This window comes from Elephas maximus, chromosome 4 (genome assembly GCF_024166365.1).
Source record: "Elephas maximus indicus isolate mEleMax1 chromosome 4, mEleMax1 primary haplotype, whole genome shotgun sequence".
In the NCBI taxonomy this organism is placed as follows: domain Eukaryota; kingdom Metazoa; phylum Chordata; class Mammalia; order Proboscidea; family Elephantidae; genus Elephas; species Elephas maximus.
In genome coordinates, this window is record NC_064822.1 from 78,154,634 (window position 1) to 78,172,774 (window position 18,141).

General features: G+C 38.0%; 1 protein-coding gene across 18 annotated transcripts in view; it reads left to right on the forward strand.

Moving 5' to 3' along the window:
* Nucleotides 1–18,141, forward strand: part of PLEKHA5 (pleckstrin homology domain containing A5) — a 256,773-nt gene that overhangs the window by 192,487 nt on the left and 46,145 nt on the right. For 12 of the 18 annotated variants that reach the window (XM_049882578.1, XM_049882577.1, XM_049882573.1 and 9 more), the window contains one exon: nucleotides 2,091–2,144. The exons of 5 other annotated variants lie outside the window; for them this stretch is intronic. In XM_049882578.1, coding sequence (XP_049738535.1) covers nucleotides 2,091–2,144 — 54 coding nt within the window. Of the gene's footprint in view, nucleotides 1–1,117; nucleotides 1,238–2,090; nucleotides 2,145–18,141 lie in introns of all 18 variants that reach the window. One more of the 18 variants, XM_049882592.1, reaches the window with a different exon arrangement.

An 18,141-nucleotide genomic window follows, 5' to 3' on the forward strand; every position in this document is an offset into this window, starting at 1 on the left:
ATTTTCTTTCCCACTCGAAGGCAATAATTTTCAACTTGATTCCAAATGAAAAGTAAAAATGATTTGTATGTCTGTATAAAGAATTGAATGGAAAATAAAGAGTAACAGCAGATAAAAAAGAGAGCTAGTGGACTGCCATGGTATAAAAAAAAAAAGGCGAAACTAATTAATCAGAGAATGCTTTTTGGCCTGGAAGTTTCAAGAGCACACTGTAGCACTTAAGTGAGAAGAATCTCCCTCCGATTTTCCCGCAGTTTTTAACCATAACAAAACTGAGAGAAACACTGAGTAATATTTTATGACCTGTATGACTTCCAGAGACTATATTTTACTGCGTTTCTAACAAAGAGAAATATATGAGATTGGTCTGTTAAGAATTTTCATCCGCCGTTGAAAATTGATTCCCCTCAGGGATCATAGTAACCAATCAGGAACCAAAAGGTTTTCTGCTTTCCCAGAGTGTGGAAGGAGGGTTTATGCACTCATGGAAACTTTCTGTATGTATGAAATAGGTTTTTTTCTTAGAAGCTAAAATTGATCTTTTTGTCATAAAAATGCTGTGAAAGAACTGACAGTGACATTTAACAATATAATTGGGAAGCAATGAATAGATCCCAGCTACTGAGATTAATTTTATCATCCAAGTTTTACATGAATTTTAATTCTTTTTACTTATCTTCTGTTCTTTAAAATAGTCTGTTGGATGTGCAGGTATTGTTCTGTTGCTTGAAAAGTCCTAGGTGTAGTTTTGTAAATATCTTATTAAAATGACTTTTAATAATAATCTTTTTAAACACTCTTATGTGCAAACCTTTATAATGGGTTTTTGGTATCATGGGTTTTTTATACTTGACATTTAAATAATTCTCTCACAAGTTCTGAGAAAAATGCCTTAATATACCATTGCTTCACTATATCTTTTAAAGTAACACTGTTCCTTCTATTTCTCTAGATATCTATGCATTTATGTAGGACCTATCATCATAGTGCCTAGGCACTATGTTTGATGTCAACCATAAGAGGAAACTTGCCAAGAAATCTTGGTTTAATATCTGTCACTTAAGACAACAATTAATCTGTTTTCCACTGTTTGGATTCTTAAATTGTACTCCTTCAGCCAGAGGAGCTTACGCTGCTGCTAATAAAGCTGAGACGGCAGCAAGCTGAACTGAGTAGTATCCGGGAGCATACGTTAGCACAGCTCATGCAGCTGAAACTTGAGGCCCACAGCCCAAAGGTCAGCTATGAAGAGATCTGTCTGTGTTGTTTGCCATCGTCACTTATTTTGAGCCACTCATTAATCAGTACAGTCGGTGTCATTAGTGTTGAGCATGAGACCATACCATCAATGCATCCACAGCATTAGGACTTGCTCTTGACCCTTTGAGAATTCAACTTATTTATTTATACATCAGTGAAAGAAAATACAGGTAGGATGCATTCTTTTTAGCCTTCCACAGACCTACCAACCTTCAGCTATGAGCATGGAAATGCATACAGGCTTCAAAATAGTGGTATCATTAGTTAATAACATACCTTCCCCATCTGGTAAAATAGCTCTTAAGAAATCTTGTAATTTCTGGCAAAGTATTAAGTTGAAAATTGATTACAGTGTTAATGATTCTGCATTTTAAACTTACCTTAAGATATATCTTTTATTCTTGGTGAAAAAAATGAACAAGTATAAACATTTCTCAAAGGGTTAAATAGCCTCTGGCTATATAAGAAAATATCCACAGACATCTTGACTTCTTAAACATCTTATGGAAGAAGTAGTACTATATTGCAGAAAAGAATTAGCATGTACAACTTCTAACATTCATTCTGCCAAAGCCATTTCAAGGATTTTTCTGCCTAAACATTTCAGTTTATATGCTTGTCTACTTGATTTCTTATAAAACAAAGTAATTTTATAATAATTTAAGATGTCATCTGTACCATTTACAGGGAAGCATGTGTGTGAAAGTTGTCATGTCCCATGATATATAGTAGGTGCTAGTAAACTGTTTTTCTTATTTCAAAACCGATCTTTTCATGAATCCTGCACCTTCTTTCTCTATCCCTTTGTTTTACTGACTGGTGCCTACTAGAATGAAATTCTCTCACATCATCTTCAAAGGAACACCATATATTTGGATCATCAGGTGGGATTTGTAGAATTTTCTTACTTATCATACCTAGTAGAACTTCTTAAATGTAGTACACTTTTCAGGCTACTCAGATACTTCAGTTACTTTGAGTTAACAGCATGATTTTTACTATCCTTATGAAATAAATAATACAGGATGCCCTGAGAGCCTTCACAAATGACAGAATCAGAAATCCCCCACTGAACAGGTGAATTCAGGAGTATCATAATAAACAGGAAGAAAGAAACTGTTGTGGCGGTATGGGGGGGATACATAAATTGACTTCTGTAAGCTTCATTCTTCATATCCCAAGGATAACTCCTTTTCACTGAGGCTCATCTAAGCTAGGAGTTGACCTAATTAAAGAAATAGACAACACCAAACTATGAAATTGTCTTGTTGAAAGGGTGTGGTGTGGTCTGTATTCCCAAGGGGTAGCTTAACAAAGGGTGAAATGTGTCGTAGAGATAATTTCTAATTTCATGTACCTGTTTGCTATCCCCTCCCAGTGCTTGGTCTTTGCCAAGATATGTAGAGTCAGTTTTATAGTAACCTACAGTTCTTAGCACTATAGGGACAATGCTAGGAACAAGTCTGGTTGGTTACAATGAATGTTCAGAAGTGAAAGTGGCAGTTCCTGAAGAAGAACTGACTCTCCTATAATTCCTAGGAAGTGCTCTGTTAATATTTAATTTTAATTTGGTGGGAATTTTTGATATGTTCTTAAACATAGGATTTCTTCTAGTGGATGCATTGTTTTGTATAAGTTAAGCTAAATTTTATTCTAGCTTTTTTTTTAAGGTCCAAATGAATATTTTCTCAAAAGGTTACCATGGAAAATGTTATAAGACAGATGTTTGCATATTTATATTTGCCCGTTTGAAACAAAATAATAATGCATTGCTTTAAATTATTCATATTTAAAGAGAGGTTTTGCATTAGGATAACCCTTTAAAAGGTGGTATCATTTTTCTTGTTTAAATTTTTTAAAGAAGTATAATTTTGTTGATATAAGATTTATATATTTTTCCACAAATGTTTTTATCATGATTTTGCCTGTTGGAATGTTTTAGAAATCAGCATTTCATGTATCCAAATTCAATTCTTCAATTGAGAGACTGAGACTATTGAAATTTAACCACAGTGTATATTGTACATTGTGAAAGCAGTCTGAAAAAGGACACGTTAGCTAATAAAATAGGAAAATAAGTCTTCCCTCAAGATTTAACGCTGCCAGAAAGCTACTCAGATATGTAGGAAATAACTTTCTTAAAAGCTCTTTGAATATAAAGCTAGGTATATTTAAAAAAAAAAAAAAAATTAAACCTGTTGCCAGTCAAGTTGATTGCAACTCATAGCGACCCTATAGGACAGAGTAGAACTGCCCCAGAGGGTTTCCAAGGAGCAGCTGGTGGATTCGAACTGCTGACCTTTTGTTTAGTAGCCAAGCTCTTAACCACTGCACCACCAGGGCTCCAAAGCTAGATATAGCCCTGGAAAATAATGGGATATTATCAAAATTAATTCTAAAAAACAATAATATAAATGTGAATCTGAAGTTATCTGCAATCTCTGGAAATAAACCTAGTAGTTCTCACTGTATTTCCTAACTCACTCCACTAAAATAACAACTGGAAGTGCAGAAACATAGAACTTTAGAAAACCTTACGAAAGGAAAGGAAAGGTAAGTGTATCTAAATTACTCCCATTTGCTACTCCTCAACTCTGTGTCCCAGGTCCACCTGTCTTTCACCCCTTTACCTGAGTGCCCCAGATCCCAGCTGAGCTTTATATATCCCTCTCGTTCCTCTCTAAGCGTGCTCTGCTGAGCCATTCGTACTGCACCATGCTAGTGGTCTAGAGGTGGCTTCTAAAAAAAAAAAAACCTCAATTTTTTATTGATCCTGTTTTCTCTGCTTGTCAACAAAGATTTTCAGTAATTCACCTTTTTCTTGTATTAGATTCTGAAATGAAGCTATTTTATTACAATTTAAAAATTTTGCGATGATGGGAAGAATTTCAAAATTGGATTCAAATGATATTTTGCATTGAAATAAGACCTTCTGATGGCAAAAAGTCGGCAGTTCGAATCCACCAGGCACTCCTTGGAAACTCTATGGGGCAGTTCTGCTCTGACCTATAGGGTCGCTATAAGTTGGAATCAACTCGACGGCACTGGGTCTGGGTGGATGGCAAAAATTAGACCCTTTTTAGATAGTAATTAGGCAGTATATAAAAACATGGTAGATGCTTTGCCAGAAACTCAGATATGCTTAAATATATACATTCTTAGGTTTCCTAAAGAAAATCTCTCTTTAAATAAATCAGATTTCTTTATGGTTTCGAATAAGTGCACTTACTGTAAATGAAATTATTTACTTTTGCATTGTTTACTGTATTTTATATTAGAAATTATGGTTGTTAAGCTATATGAAAAGTACTCTTGATAATTTTGAATTTTAGTGAAAATTTTCATTCAGCTCAAACATTTCCAGCTTTTAATCTTATTACTGCCAATAATCGATTTTAGATAACCAGCTCTTTTTGGGGGCATTATTGGTTTCCTGGGTTTATAAATTGATTCATCAGCTTTATATAACCACAAATTGGAAAGCGGTTTTTAAAATCTGAAAGTCAGAGGAAAAGGCTCTGGTCACATTTTATACTATACATTATACCAAATGAACATGCACTAATCAGTTCTCACTTTCAGCACTTACCCTGCTTGCTCAGAATTTATTATTCTGGTAATAAATCATCAGAATAACATAAGGCCGGCAACAAAAATGTAATCTTCCTCCTGCCCCCCTTACTAGATGCCACAGTTGTCAAAAGAAATGTTTTAATTGATTTAAATCCTGTTAATCCCTATCGCCATGCATGAAAAATAGAACCAAAGGGTAGTCTCTAAATTGCTTCAGAGGTAAATTCATTGAGATGCTACTGGAATGTCTGTAACAAAAAATGAAATACTTTATCTGGAATTCTAAAAATTTATGTATTATATATAATCAAGCCAAAAATCTTGGACTTCTGGTGCCTATAGCTTGAGCAGTACAATTGGGTTTCTGATTCTGAAGATGAGCCTTGTATTGAAGTGTTCTTTAAAAACAACAATAACTTACACTAATTATGTGATATAATTTTGTTTCTTCTTTTTTTTTTAATTTTTTTTGTTTTATTTTGAAGTGCACTATTACACTTTGTTTATGCTTTTACAGCCAAGAGGGTTAGAATATTCAAAGTCTATATCACTGAATATTAGAGAAACTTCCAACTTCATCCTAAAATATCATCTATGGATTTAGCATTTACTAGCTTTTTTCATGTTTAGTCTTCTGCCTAACGGTATATAGAAGGGAGAGAAAAAAGCCATAATTAAAGTTTTGCCGTGGGTTAGTTCTTGCCAGGAAGTTGGAAGTAAATTTGAGATTATCAGCAGTTGTAATGGTATTTTCCCCACTGAAGAGCAAAGTATCCATTTTCAATTCTTTGAAAGTGTCAGAGTAGCTAGTGTTTATTTTGGGAGAGAAAATCTTGATATATTTTCTTCTCAGAGAAGGGCAGATTTTAGAACTATATGGCTTTACCAAGTCAGCATTTGATAATTAGGAGTCTCTAACAGTCCTATATGGATCCCTGGTGGTGCAGTGGTGAAAGCACTGGGCTGCTAACCAAAACGCCAGCAGTTCAGACCAAGCAGCCACCCCACAGGAGGAAGATGGGACAGTCTACTTCCACAAAGGTTACGGCCTGGGAGACCCTGGGGGCGCTCCTGCTCTGTCCTGTGGGGTTGCTGCGAGTCGGAATCAGCTCGACAGCACACAGCAGTAGTTCCACATACCTGGTTGGCAGTGCAGGTCCACCCAGAGGCTCCTCAGAAGAAAGGCCTGGCGATGAACTTCCAAAAAATGAACCACTGAAAACTGTGGTGCGTAGTTCTGCCCGGACACATGCAGGATGGCCATGAGTCAAAATCAACTAGACAGCAAGGCAGCTGGTAACAGATGTTAGTCATTGGTTTGAAATTTGAATAACGGGTTTTCATATAAGCTTTCGATAGCCAGCTATCTACGGTATAGATAGGGGAAGATACAGTAAGGCCATCTGATTGTTCGTGCACCCTACCAGTTCTGAGATGTTTTTATAGCACCCCTGCTGGTTAGATTACCAGCCTAGCCACAAGAGGTTGTAGTTAATCCAGTTTTATACCTGAAGACTATACTAATAGTGGAAACCCTGGTGGAGTACTGGTTAAGCGCTACGGCTGCTAACCAAAAGGTCAGCAGTTCGAATCCGCCAGGCACTCCTTGGAAACTCTACAGGGCAGTTCTACTCTGTCCTATACCATTGCTATGAGTCAGAATCGACTCGACGGGAGTGGATGGGTTTATACTAATAGTATCATATACCCTAGCCAGATTTTAAGGAAAACACCTTTCTCAGAGAATTTATTCAGAGTGCAAACTTGGGATCTTAGGAGTACGCATGTCTTATCTCCTTCTGCGGGTCTAACATTGGGAGTAGGAAGTTGTAGTTTCTCAACCATGCCACTTACTAGAATTTTTCCCAGCTTCAAGTTTTCAATTCCTATAGCATCGGACAGAACTGGTTAGGATAAGCAAAGGAACCAAGCTGCAGTTTTAGAAATAAGACCAGGAGCTAGGCAAAGGACTAGGCAAGGCCTCTCAGTGAATGAAGAGGTGATCAAAAACTAGGGCTTTTTTTGTCCAGTCACGAAGGAAGGATTAATAGGAATAAGGAAGTTAGAAGATGTTCCTATAACCCATCCGGTTTTTTTCTTAGTAATTTTATTGTGCTTTACAGCTCGAGAAAACCCTGGTGGCATAGTGATTGAGTGCTATGGCTGCTAACCAAAGGGTCAGCAGTTCGAATCCGCCAGGCGCTCCTTGGAAACTCTATGGGGCAGTTCTACTCTGTTCTATAGGGTCACTATGAGTCAGAATCGACTCGACAGCACTGGGTTTGGTTTTGTTTTTGGTTTTACAGCTCAAGTTAGTTTCTCATTCAAAAATTTATACACATATTATTTTGTGATGTTGATGGCAATCCCTGCAATGTGACGGCACTCTCCACCTTTCCTCCCCGAGATCCCTGTGTCCATTCGTGCAGTTTTCCTGTCCCTGCCTTCTTGCCTTGTTTTTGGGCAGGAGTTGCCTGTTTGGTCTTGAATATTTGATTGAATTAAGAAGGACATTCATCATGTGTGTTATTTGTTTTCTAGGCCTGTCTAATCTTTGGCTGAAAAGTAGGCTTCAGGACTGGCTTCACTTCTGAGTTAGCAGGGTATCTGGGGCCCATAGTCTTGGGGGTGCATCCATTTCCCTCACACCTGTTTTAGCTATTCCCTCTTTGTGTTTGTTTCTTCTTCACTTCCTTTTTCTTTCTCACCTCCCCTATTAGGGATTGAAGAGCAGTTTTAGGGAATTCAAATAATGTCCTCTTTTCCTTTTTTCTAAGCCTTCCTGCCAGCTTTCCATATAGGCAGTGAGAATGCAGGGTGAGATGCTAGGAACCATAGCTAAGTAGGGATGCACAGAAGGATTGAGAAACTTGGAGCAATGGGTCACAAGCTTTTTGTAAGCATGCCACCCCCTTGTGGATAAACCAAACATAGACCAACAGTTCCAAAATTATATACAGCTGCTGGGAGCAGGCAGGAGGAGAATGAGATTGAGGTATTTCCTTTGAGGATACCTACCACACTAAGGAGTTTATCTTCTGGGAATCTTTACCAGCCAAGAAGATTTCAGTGAGTTTTACTTTGTCCAGTACTACAGCAAGTTTTTTGTTTTTTCATCTTTTAAATATAAAACTGTATTATCATATTAAATTGTGCTTTTACAGATCCCCCTTGAAACTGACATTCTGTCTTAACTTCCCCCGCCTCCTGCCAGAGTCACTGCAGTTAATTGCATCAGAAACGTGTATGAGAACAAGAAAGGAAAAGAAAGATATCCCTATTTAGAACTGAAAAGGAAGGGACATACCTCAGTCAGCCACACTTACGTTGGGGATTACTTATTCCCAGGGTACTCAAAAGTGTATTTTAAGTAGTGGTTCTTTACGAAAAGAATGTTTCTCTTATGATAATTTTTTTAATAAAATTCATTTGTTTCTACCCAGTTGGAGCTCTGCCTCCCCAAGCTGGGCCATACTTAAGTCACTTCTGAATATAGCATCAAGTAGTATATTTTTTTAACACTAGATGGCTAAAAGACCTTATCCTCAGATTCTCATGGAAAAGCAGAAAATTTTTCATGACAGACCAGCCACCGTGGTAAAGTAAAAGAAAAGTAAATCTCGAGGATCTCTGTGCTCTTTGTTACACAAAAAGGTTTACAAGAGCCAGTAGCAAAATCTTTAATATTTATATCAGTACCTTTTTTTTAAAAAAGCGTTATCAAGCTTGTGGTGAAGGTAAGAAAAGTATTTTTGTTTGATACTACTAAAATATCTTGAAAACTTAAGATAAACTTTCTGATTTGCAAACGCTTTTTTATGATAGCATTTAGATTTTATGATAGAATTCTCTTTTATAAACAGCAATATTTCATGAACTGTGTTTTTTAGTACATATTTACGAACTGTATACTTTTGGATGAAGTCTGCTATTCTATCATGGATCGCTGTGAATATTCTTCATCAGTATGCTTTCTATATCCTTTCAAGAAACAACAGTGGAAAAAAAAAACTATTGCACACAGGAATTCTGACCACTTTTCAATATATTTATGCCAGGGGAGATGCAAAAAGCAACAATTAACTGGGTGTATGTAATTGGTATTGAAACCATTCAAGGTAAAAATCCAAGAGCACTTCTTTGCATTTTGTTCTTTGTGGTCGTGAAAGACAGTTTCCCTAGAAGGAAAGAAATGCTAACAAGATGATTGAAAAGATTCTTCATGGCTTTTATTGTTCATGTCAGTTCAACAACTTGGTTCTCTTGCGCTGTTAAGTGAGATCCCATTTTCTCTAGTATTTAAAGGTTCTTGGAGCTTCTATTTTTCGATATGTTTGAGAGCTACAAGAAATAATGTCTCTAGGGAGATACAGAATAGGTATTTGGAAAAAGCAAACTAAGGAGACTGGAAAGTTGAAAGTATGTTATTTAACACTTACTGTCCCAAACTAGAGACCCTGGTGGCGTAGTGACTAAGAGCTATGGTGGCTAACCAAAAGATCAGCAGTTGGAACCCACCAGGTGCTCCTTAGAAACCCTTTGGGGCAGTTCTACTCAGTTCTGTAGGGTCGCTATGAGTTGGAATTGACTGAACAGCAACGAGTTTGGTTTTTTCCCAAACTAGTTACATGGTACAGAATATCTATATTTTCTTATGCCTTACGATTAAGAGCAATATTCTCTCCTCCTCATTTTCTCTGTCTTCGCTTCCTCCGTATTTAGGGATGTGTTGGAAAGGGGAGTAGGAAACCCAGAAAACCCTTGAGTAGGATATGACATAATGACGCCAGAACTCTAAAGTACTTAATGGGCAGTGAACAGATGGATTAGAATGTGGAAAGAATGTGTATATGTCAATACTCTGATCTCTTGGCCTATTTAGTGCTTACATTTTTGCTAAGCCCTTTTGCTGTTTCACCCATCTCAACCTTAACTGAGAAAGTTTTCCAGCTCTTGGTATTCTCTAATCTAAAAATTCTTCCACTCATCATATTACTGGTTATCACTCTGTTCCTCTTCATCTCTACCCGTGCCATCTGACGTAGCTTGGGCTTCTCCCAGAAAGCACAGCATGTGATGTGGGCATTCTTGCTGTGGGTTTTCGTCCTGGAAGTCTTCTTTGGAAAGTGACACCAAGGTACAGGAGTGAAATGAGTGAACAGAGAAGGAGAGACACCTAGGGCCTGATCTGACTGATGCTTGTGGACAAATGAATAGAAACACTGCAACATTACTCAACTGAACAACAGACGAAGGAAGAGTTTGTACTAGTTCCCATATTCCATTGATCAAGAGTTGCCTCCTGAGACTAACTCCCCAGCACATTCAGGCTATGCATATGTGGGTTCCCATACAGAAAAGGGTAGACTCAGCAATAAAGTGGGCTGAGAGGATGTGGAGAGGAACACAAAAGATATCTAAAACACCTCTCTCTACAGTTTTAGTTATGTATTTCTAGTTGCCTGTGGAGATCTCTACTTTGGAACATCTGCCTTCAGCATACCCTTGACATGTCCATAATTAGCTCATCACCATTCTCTCTCAATTGTCTGAACTAAAAGCAAAAATAGTTCAAAATATTGGTCACTTTAACTCCTTTCATATAACCAGCGTTTATTGAACATACCATCCTTAGAGAAGAATTGAACTTTGAGAAGGCTCAGGAGCTCTCCTTTAACTTTACTTTGTCCTAGAAGTTAAAATAGGCAGTTGAGTGACCCAAATGCCTCAACACTCAACTACTAGCCAAAGGTTGTCAGTTCAAACCTACCCAGAGGCACTTTGGAAGACAGGCCTGGCAGTCTGCTTCCAAAAGGTCACAGCCTTGAAAACCCTATGGAGCAGCTGTACTCTGTACACATGGGGTCTCCATGAGTCAAGATCAACTCCACAGCAACTAACAACAACAGGACTTAAAATAGGCACTGTGAAGCCCCTGAGAGTTCCACAGGGAAAGTGAGACCTCGTCTTCTCCAGCTGTGGCTTGGACAGCCTGACATCAGTGTTTCTCAGTCTCATTGCCTGGTAGACAAGCAGAAAAACAAATGGCAGACTACTGGAAGAATCCAAGGACTCTATGGACAGAGATTATATGGGTTTATTAAAATGGCAAAATTAAGTTAAATAGGCTTCTGGAGCTTCTGTTTTTCTGAAATCCCAGCTGTCCAACACCAGCGCATATTAAAATTTAAAACATTCTGACATGAGTTAAAGGTACTTCAAAAAGTTTTAATGAAAATGAAATTCATGAGAATTTATGCAACTATTTTAGAAGATTTTTTAAGCTGATTACTGAAAAAGAACTTGATTTTAATATATAATGTTAGTGCATTGCATGGTGTTTAGTCAGGAGAATCAAAACAAAAAACCAAACCAAACCTATTGCTGTTGAGTCAGTTCTAAATCATGGTGACTCTGTAGGACAGGGTAGAACTGCCCTGTAGAGTTCCCAAGGCTGTAATCTTTACAGAAGCAGACTCCTGACCTTTTGGTTAGCAGCCAAGCACTTCACGTCTGCGCCAGCAGGGCTCCTAGTCAGAGGAATAGAGGCCACCGTAACACCTCATGTAGACTAAGCTCCTCGTTATAGCCTAGTCACCAGATATTGGCACTACATCTTCCGTAAAAATTTTCTGAATCTGCATGCACACAGCAGTATCCCCAGTCTCATACCTAGATTTTGTTGTGTATCTGTTGCAGGCCAAGGCTTTCCAGCTCAGGACTAAGCCCTGCCTAGGTTCTTACTTTCTGCTGACCCAGAATGACCGGGAGAGGCTCAGAGGTTCCACATGAAGAAAGGTTTATTAGCAACAGAAAGAGAGTAAAGGCTCGCGAGCGGGGAACAGAGAGGGACCAAGCAACGCTAGTCTCTGTTCCCCAAAACAAAGGTTTTTATGGGGCTTATGTTGGTTTGGCAAGGATAATAGAGTAATGAATATTAAGAAGCTCTCTTTCCAGGGGCAAGCACTTCTCAGAATGGTGGTGCATACTAACTTAGGCTGCGTGCACATCTGGAATCCAAGATGGAACCCATAGCAAAGGCTCCTGGGACTGGGTGGCAGAACTTATTATGGGGTGTTGTACCTGCACAGTCCCCCTGTAGCACCGGTTCGATTCCTGTTGCAGGTACTTGTATCACACGGCGGTTACCCATCAGTCACCCAGCGGATGTCTGCCATGTTCCAGGGACTAGATTGGGCTGGTCCTTCTGAAAAACATCTTATAAGGAAGTACATTGTTTGTTCTTATCACACATTCCAGGATGGGGGTTTTATGTCATTAGCCAAGCTTGCAAGTGTTGCAGGGTTCCTTGCCTAGGGGCTCAGTCCTCTTTTCTTCCCTATCTCATATCCTCCTCATTTTATTAGGAGCTAGTAATCAGCCTGGGTCCTGGATCTTCCTTATTCTGTTTTTCATGGCTTCAGACAAGTTTCTTAACTTCTCTAAGCCTCACTTTTCACGTTCGTAACAGAGATGATTAATACGAATCTCTCAGGGTTTTTTAGGGTTATAAAGCTCATAACGCATTATTGAGAATTAGTAAACACTCAGTAAATGATGTTAAAAATAAAATTTCTGCAAAGTTGAATTTGTGTGTGAACTCCCGAGCTTTATTTGCAGCTAGTGAATTGGGAAGCTTCTGGTCTGGAAGTCAGGCAAGAGCTCCCAAGAGCTAGACAAAGTGGAAGAGTTCTATAGGTCTAGATACACAGGAACAAGGAGGCTATACTGGGCAATTTTGGATTGGTTGGCGGTCATTTTCTTTCCTTATTTGGAATTAAGGGAAAATTTTAAACTACAATAAGCTGAGCAGGAAAATCCTAATTGGTTTAGTTTAGGTTTCCTTTCTGGGAAAGCTGAGCATTTACAAGAAATGGAAACTTAGTTTTAAGTTTTGGTTTGCTGACTAAGGCGCAGCATGAGTGACTCCTTTTGGGGCCTAACAAGATTGGCTTAACAATGGTAACTATGAGGATTGTTGTTTCCCTGACTGCTCTGAACAAAGTGATATCTAGTTGGCAATTTAATCTTCCTAAAGCTCCTGCCACATCTTGCTTTCAGCAAACTCAGAAAACTTTAGATACTCCCAGAATGAGGTTTATTTTTGGTTTGTCATTCAGGCCTTCACTTCATACCATCACCATCACCCTGCAGCCTGTGAAACATCTCCCCCATGGACCCTGTTCTCCAGCCCCAGACTCCTTGTCTCTGGGGTGCTTCAGAAGCACTCCCACTTCTCTGCACCTGTGCACCTCTCTAGGACCTGTCCACCTAACAGTTTAAATATCTCTTAACAGTTGACAAGGCACTGTCGTAAACAGTGTCCCGCTTCTCATAATCCAACCTCTGCAGAGCCCTGGTGGCACGGTGGCTAAGAGATGGGCAGCTAACCAAAAGGTCAGCAGTTCAAATCCACTGCTTGGAAACCTTATGGGGCAGTTCTACTCTGTCCTGTAGGGTCACTACGAGTTGAAATCAACTCAGCGGCAACAGGTTTGTTGTTTGTTTTGTTTTATGGTTTGTTTTTTCATACTTAGTTCTTCTACTTCCTACCCAAGGGCAGTGGGTTTTTTTTTTTTTTTGCGGCATATGAGCCGTTAACCGTTATCCCCGTTCAATCAGATTAAATGCCCAAAATCACAAAGCAAGGTTGAAAACCTTAACGAATCTTCTTTTTTTTTAATCTATTTTGCTTTCCTTCAAAATTAATGGAGTTGTTCTCACACTTAGAATAGTTCTCTTTCAGGCTGCTACTCTTTGTTACCTAAGGAATATCAGCTCCTAGTTATGTACTTGCCTCTAACAATATAGGAAAGTGAAACCAGAATTTCCCCATCCCTCCTTAAAATGCCTGATATTTTTACAGTTCTATTTTGTATTTATGTAAGCAAGTGCTTTTTATAGCCCAATTGCTGTAGTTTGCTTCTGTCTTAGTTTTACCTAAAATTTTCAGAAAGTTCATCCATTCAGCAAATATTTTTGGAGCTCAGTGTAAGGCAGGATGTTAGTGCTTACAAAGTAGAATTCTTGAATGATTTTCAAAGCCCAGGGAGGAAATAAAGTTGAGCATAAATGCCAGAAACATTTCTGAGGTTGACGTAAGGGTGTCATTATGTAGTTAAAACATAAGCTGATAAATCTGTGAATGAATGGTAGGAATCCAGGTACTCAGTGCATTTATAACTCAGCAAGAACAGTTATTATTTTTAAAAAAAAAAAAAAAAAAACACCAGATCGTTGTATCTAGAAGATATTTTCATTTTGACTTAAATCTCAGGTATATTTTAGAGGAGATTAACGGCAAGAACAAACACCCTTTTGACTAGTATTTCCTGTTGCCGGTGAATGCCAGAATAGATTTTAGAATCAGATAATAGTATATAACTTGAAGCTAAAGGGCCATTAAACAAGGAATATAAATTAAGGCACTGAAGTAAAAATCAGAACTATAAACATATCCAGTAGCCACAACTCAATGGCAACTGATTTTAAAAGGGTTTTAATTAAAAAAAAAAAAAAAAAAACTTAAAAGGCCCTTAGATGAAAAAGGGTTTGGAGAAGCATTAGCCCAGTCTTTCAAGTTTCCTTCAAAATATCCAACAGGCATATCACTCAATATGGTAGTTTAAAAAAAAAATCTGCAATTTAAATGAGCTCGTGAGTCTAGAGATTTTCCTCCTAGTTACAAAATGAATGCCTTTTGTTTTGCTGGGTTCAGGGTCTTTTCATAATTTTCCCAATAAAAGGACCTTGCCGGGATTCCTGAAGCCAGTATTTATTTACTGCATCACCCAGTTTAGGAATACTTTTTTTTTTTTTTAAGAGAGTGTCAGATATTTTTAATTCCTATGTTAGAGTCCCAATTTGTTGCTTTTTTGTTTTGTTTTTAACTACTAATCTCTCTACCCTGAAGAAAAGGAGAAATATTATATAGTCTAGCCACATTTTTAAAGTATCATTGATTCTTCTGAATAAATAACTATAGTCATGTTCTTCCTAAATTTTGCTTTTAGAAAAATATATGTAGCATGGGCGGTTTATTCAGATTACTTTAAAATTCCCCCCAAGTAATAGATCTCAATATTTTGACTGCCCCATCGGTTATAGAGACATATTTACATTCATCTATTACAGAAGTCACTTCAAATTTCCCTGCTTCCTTTGAAGCAATGAGCAGTCTCAATGTGTAGTCATACCCTTCAATCTCAGGTTCTTACACTTTCAGTGTGCCTAGAGTGAGAGTGGAAAGCATTTACATTGTCATTATCTAAATGACCTGTTTATATAGATCCTCTCATTCCCCAAAGCCTCAGTCTAGGCATATCAAATTTCTTTAGCTTTTTAGTTTTGCCACACATCTTAAGAGTTTACTGAATTAGACTCAGGCCATTCTTAAAAGAAATACATTCTTCAGTGGCTAGGCTATCAGGGTTTTTTGCTGTTGTTAAGACAGATTCCCAACTTAAAAAATCTTTTTTAAATGGAAAATGACAGCACAAAGACCAATCTGCCCATTACTTATCAGTGAGGGACAAAAGCGCTGTAGGGCAGATAGAAATCATCCAGATTGCTTGTTCAAAAAAAGGAGGGAGCTATTAGCATAGAATTCAGTCTTAAGGGGAACTCAACTACATGACAGAACTTGAACAAATGTTTTCCCTCTTGAGAATGAGATGTAGATCAAGGGGAAAATTATGCTTATTTTACTAGTCTAGAATTTCTAAATCTACTGTCCAATATAATAGCTACTAGTCACATTTGGCTATTTAAATTAATTACAGTTACACAAAATGAACAATTCATTTCCTCAGTCACACTAGCCACATTTCAAGTGCTCAGTAGCCAGTTGTGTTTGATGGCTGCCGTATTGCACTACACCGATGCAGAACATTTCCGTCATCACAGAAGGTTCTGCTAGACGGCACTGGTTTTAACAACAGTTAAGCCTAAACCTAAGCCTAAGCCACTACTTAACCATTTTTACACTAAAGAAGATGTTAAGAATTAATCTTTTCCAAGAGTAGATTATACAAGTGACCAACATAGTTTTGTCCATTGCTAATCTCTTTCTCCTTCCTGTCCCTTCCCCCCCAAAATTATTCAGGAGTGTTTACCTCATGAGTTAGAATATACTCTTCCTTCTGCATAGCTGGCCTAGTTTCTATAAAGATAAACAAAAAAAAAGCCCAAAACCCAGTGCCGTCGAGTCAACTCTGACTCATAAAAGCAACCCTATAAATATAAATATAGAGACTTTGAAATAGGCATTTAGAAGTTGTTAGACAATAAAGCAATTGAAAATTGGGTTCTTGACTAACATTTCACATTCCCTGTGATTTCCACAGAGTCCCCTAATCTAATATCACTACTGATGAGATTTGGTTGACTTTTTAAAAGTTGTTAAATCTCTCTTAAGACTATGTTTTATATCTTGTACAAGAACAATCAAGAGGATGTTTTAATCTAGCTACAATACGTATGTTTAGATACTTGGTTTGAAATTTTTGATCTTTTGATAGTTAAATGGTTATCTAGACCAACATCTAGTACCAACCCATCAGGATCTTGAAAAATTCCTTCTTGCTGATGGTTACTTGAATTAGCTCCAGGATGGGACAGTGCTTCTCAAGCCTCACTTCTTAAAGCTACCAAGCCGTTGCCATCAAGTCGATGCCAAGTCATAGCAACCCTAAAGGACAGGGTAGAACTGCCCCATAGGGTTTCTAAGGAGCAGCTGGTAGATTCGAACTGCTGGCCTTTTATTAGCAGCCAATTGCTTAAACCAGTGGATCTTGAAGACAAAAAGAAAGTACAACTGAGTTAAGGATGATGTACAACTGAAAAGTACAGCTTTTTAAGGATGAAAGTACAACTGAATTAGGATGATGTTCAAAGAAAGCACAGGTGTTAAGGATGATGAAAAATGTAGAAATGGATAGTGGGGATGGTTGTATAACATGATGTACATATTTAATGTCACTGAATTGTACACATAAAAGTGGTTGAATTGGCAAATATTTTATACAGTTACAGTCACCATGTTATACAACCATCCCCACTATCCATTTCCAGTTGTTTTTTTTTTTCATCACCCTTAATAGAAACTCAGCACCCCTTCAGAAATACCCCCCATTTACCCCTTCCAGCCACCCTGGTAACCAGTAGTAAACCTTTGCCACTATGCATTTGCCTATTCTCTATATTTTTAATATAAGTGGGATCATACAATAGTTGACATTTTGTGTCTGATTTATTTCACTTAGCATCATGTTTTCAAGGTTCATCCGTGTCATAGCATATATCGTAATTTCATTTCTCTTTATAGCAGAGTAATATTCCATTGTATGTATGTAACTCATTTTGTTTATCCATTCATCTGCTGGTGGACCTTGGGTTGTTCTCATGCTTTGGCTACTGTGAATAATGCTGTAATGAACGTTGTACAAGTATCTGTTAGAATCCCTGCCTTTAGTTCTTCAAGATACATACTTAGAATTGCTGGATCATATGGTAAATCTATGTTTAACTTTTTGAGAAAACGCCAAACTGTTTTCCACATTGGCTGAACTATTTTACATTTCCTACCTGCAATGCACAAGGATTCCAGTTTCTCCACATCCTTGTCATTATTTGTTGCTTTCCATTTTTCTGATAATAGCCATCCTAGTTTATGTAAAGTAGTATCTCGTTGTGGTTACAATTTACATTTTTCTAATGAGCATCTTTTCATGTGCTTTTTGGCCGTTTGTGTATCTTTGGCGAAACATCTATTCAGGTCTGTGTTGGTCATCCAGTGCTGCTGTAACAGAAATACCACAAGTGGATGGCTTTAACAAACAAGTTTATTCTCCATCAGTCTTCCCCTAGACTAGGAGCTTCTCCATGCACGAACTCTGGGCCCAGAGGACATACTCTGCTCCTGGCACTGCTTTCTTAGTGGTAAGAGGTCTGTGATCCTCCCCCAGCCCTCTACATTTTCTGTCTTTTATATCCCAAAAGAAACTGGCTCGAGACACAATCCAATCCCATAGATTGAGTCCTGCCTCATCAACACAGCTGCTGCCCATCCCCTCCTCATTAACTTCCTAGAGGCAAGATTTACAACTCATAGGAAAATCACAACAGATGACAAAATGGTGGACAATCACACAATACCAGGAATCATGGCCCAGCCAAATTAATACACAGATTTTCAGGGGACACAGTTCAATGCATGACAAGGTCCTTTGCTCATTTTTTTGATCAAACTGTCTTTTTCTTGTTGAGCTGTAGGAGTCCTTCATAATTCTGAATATTAAACCCTTATTA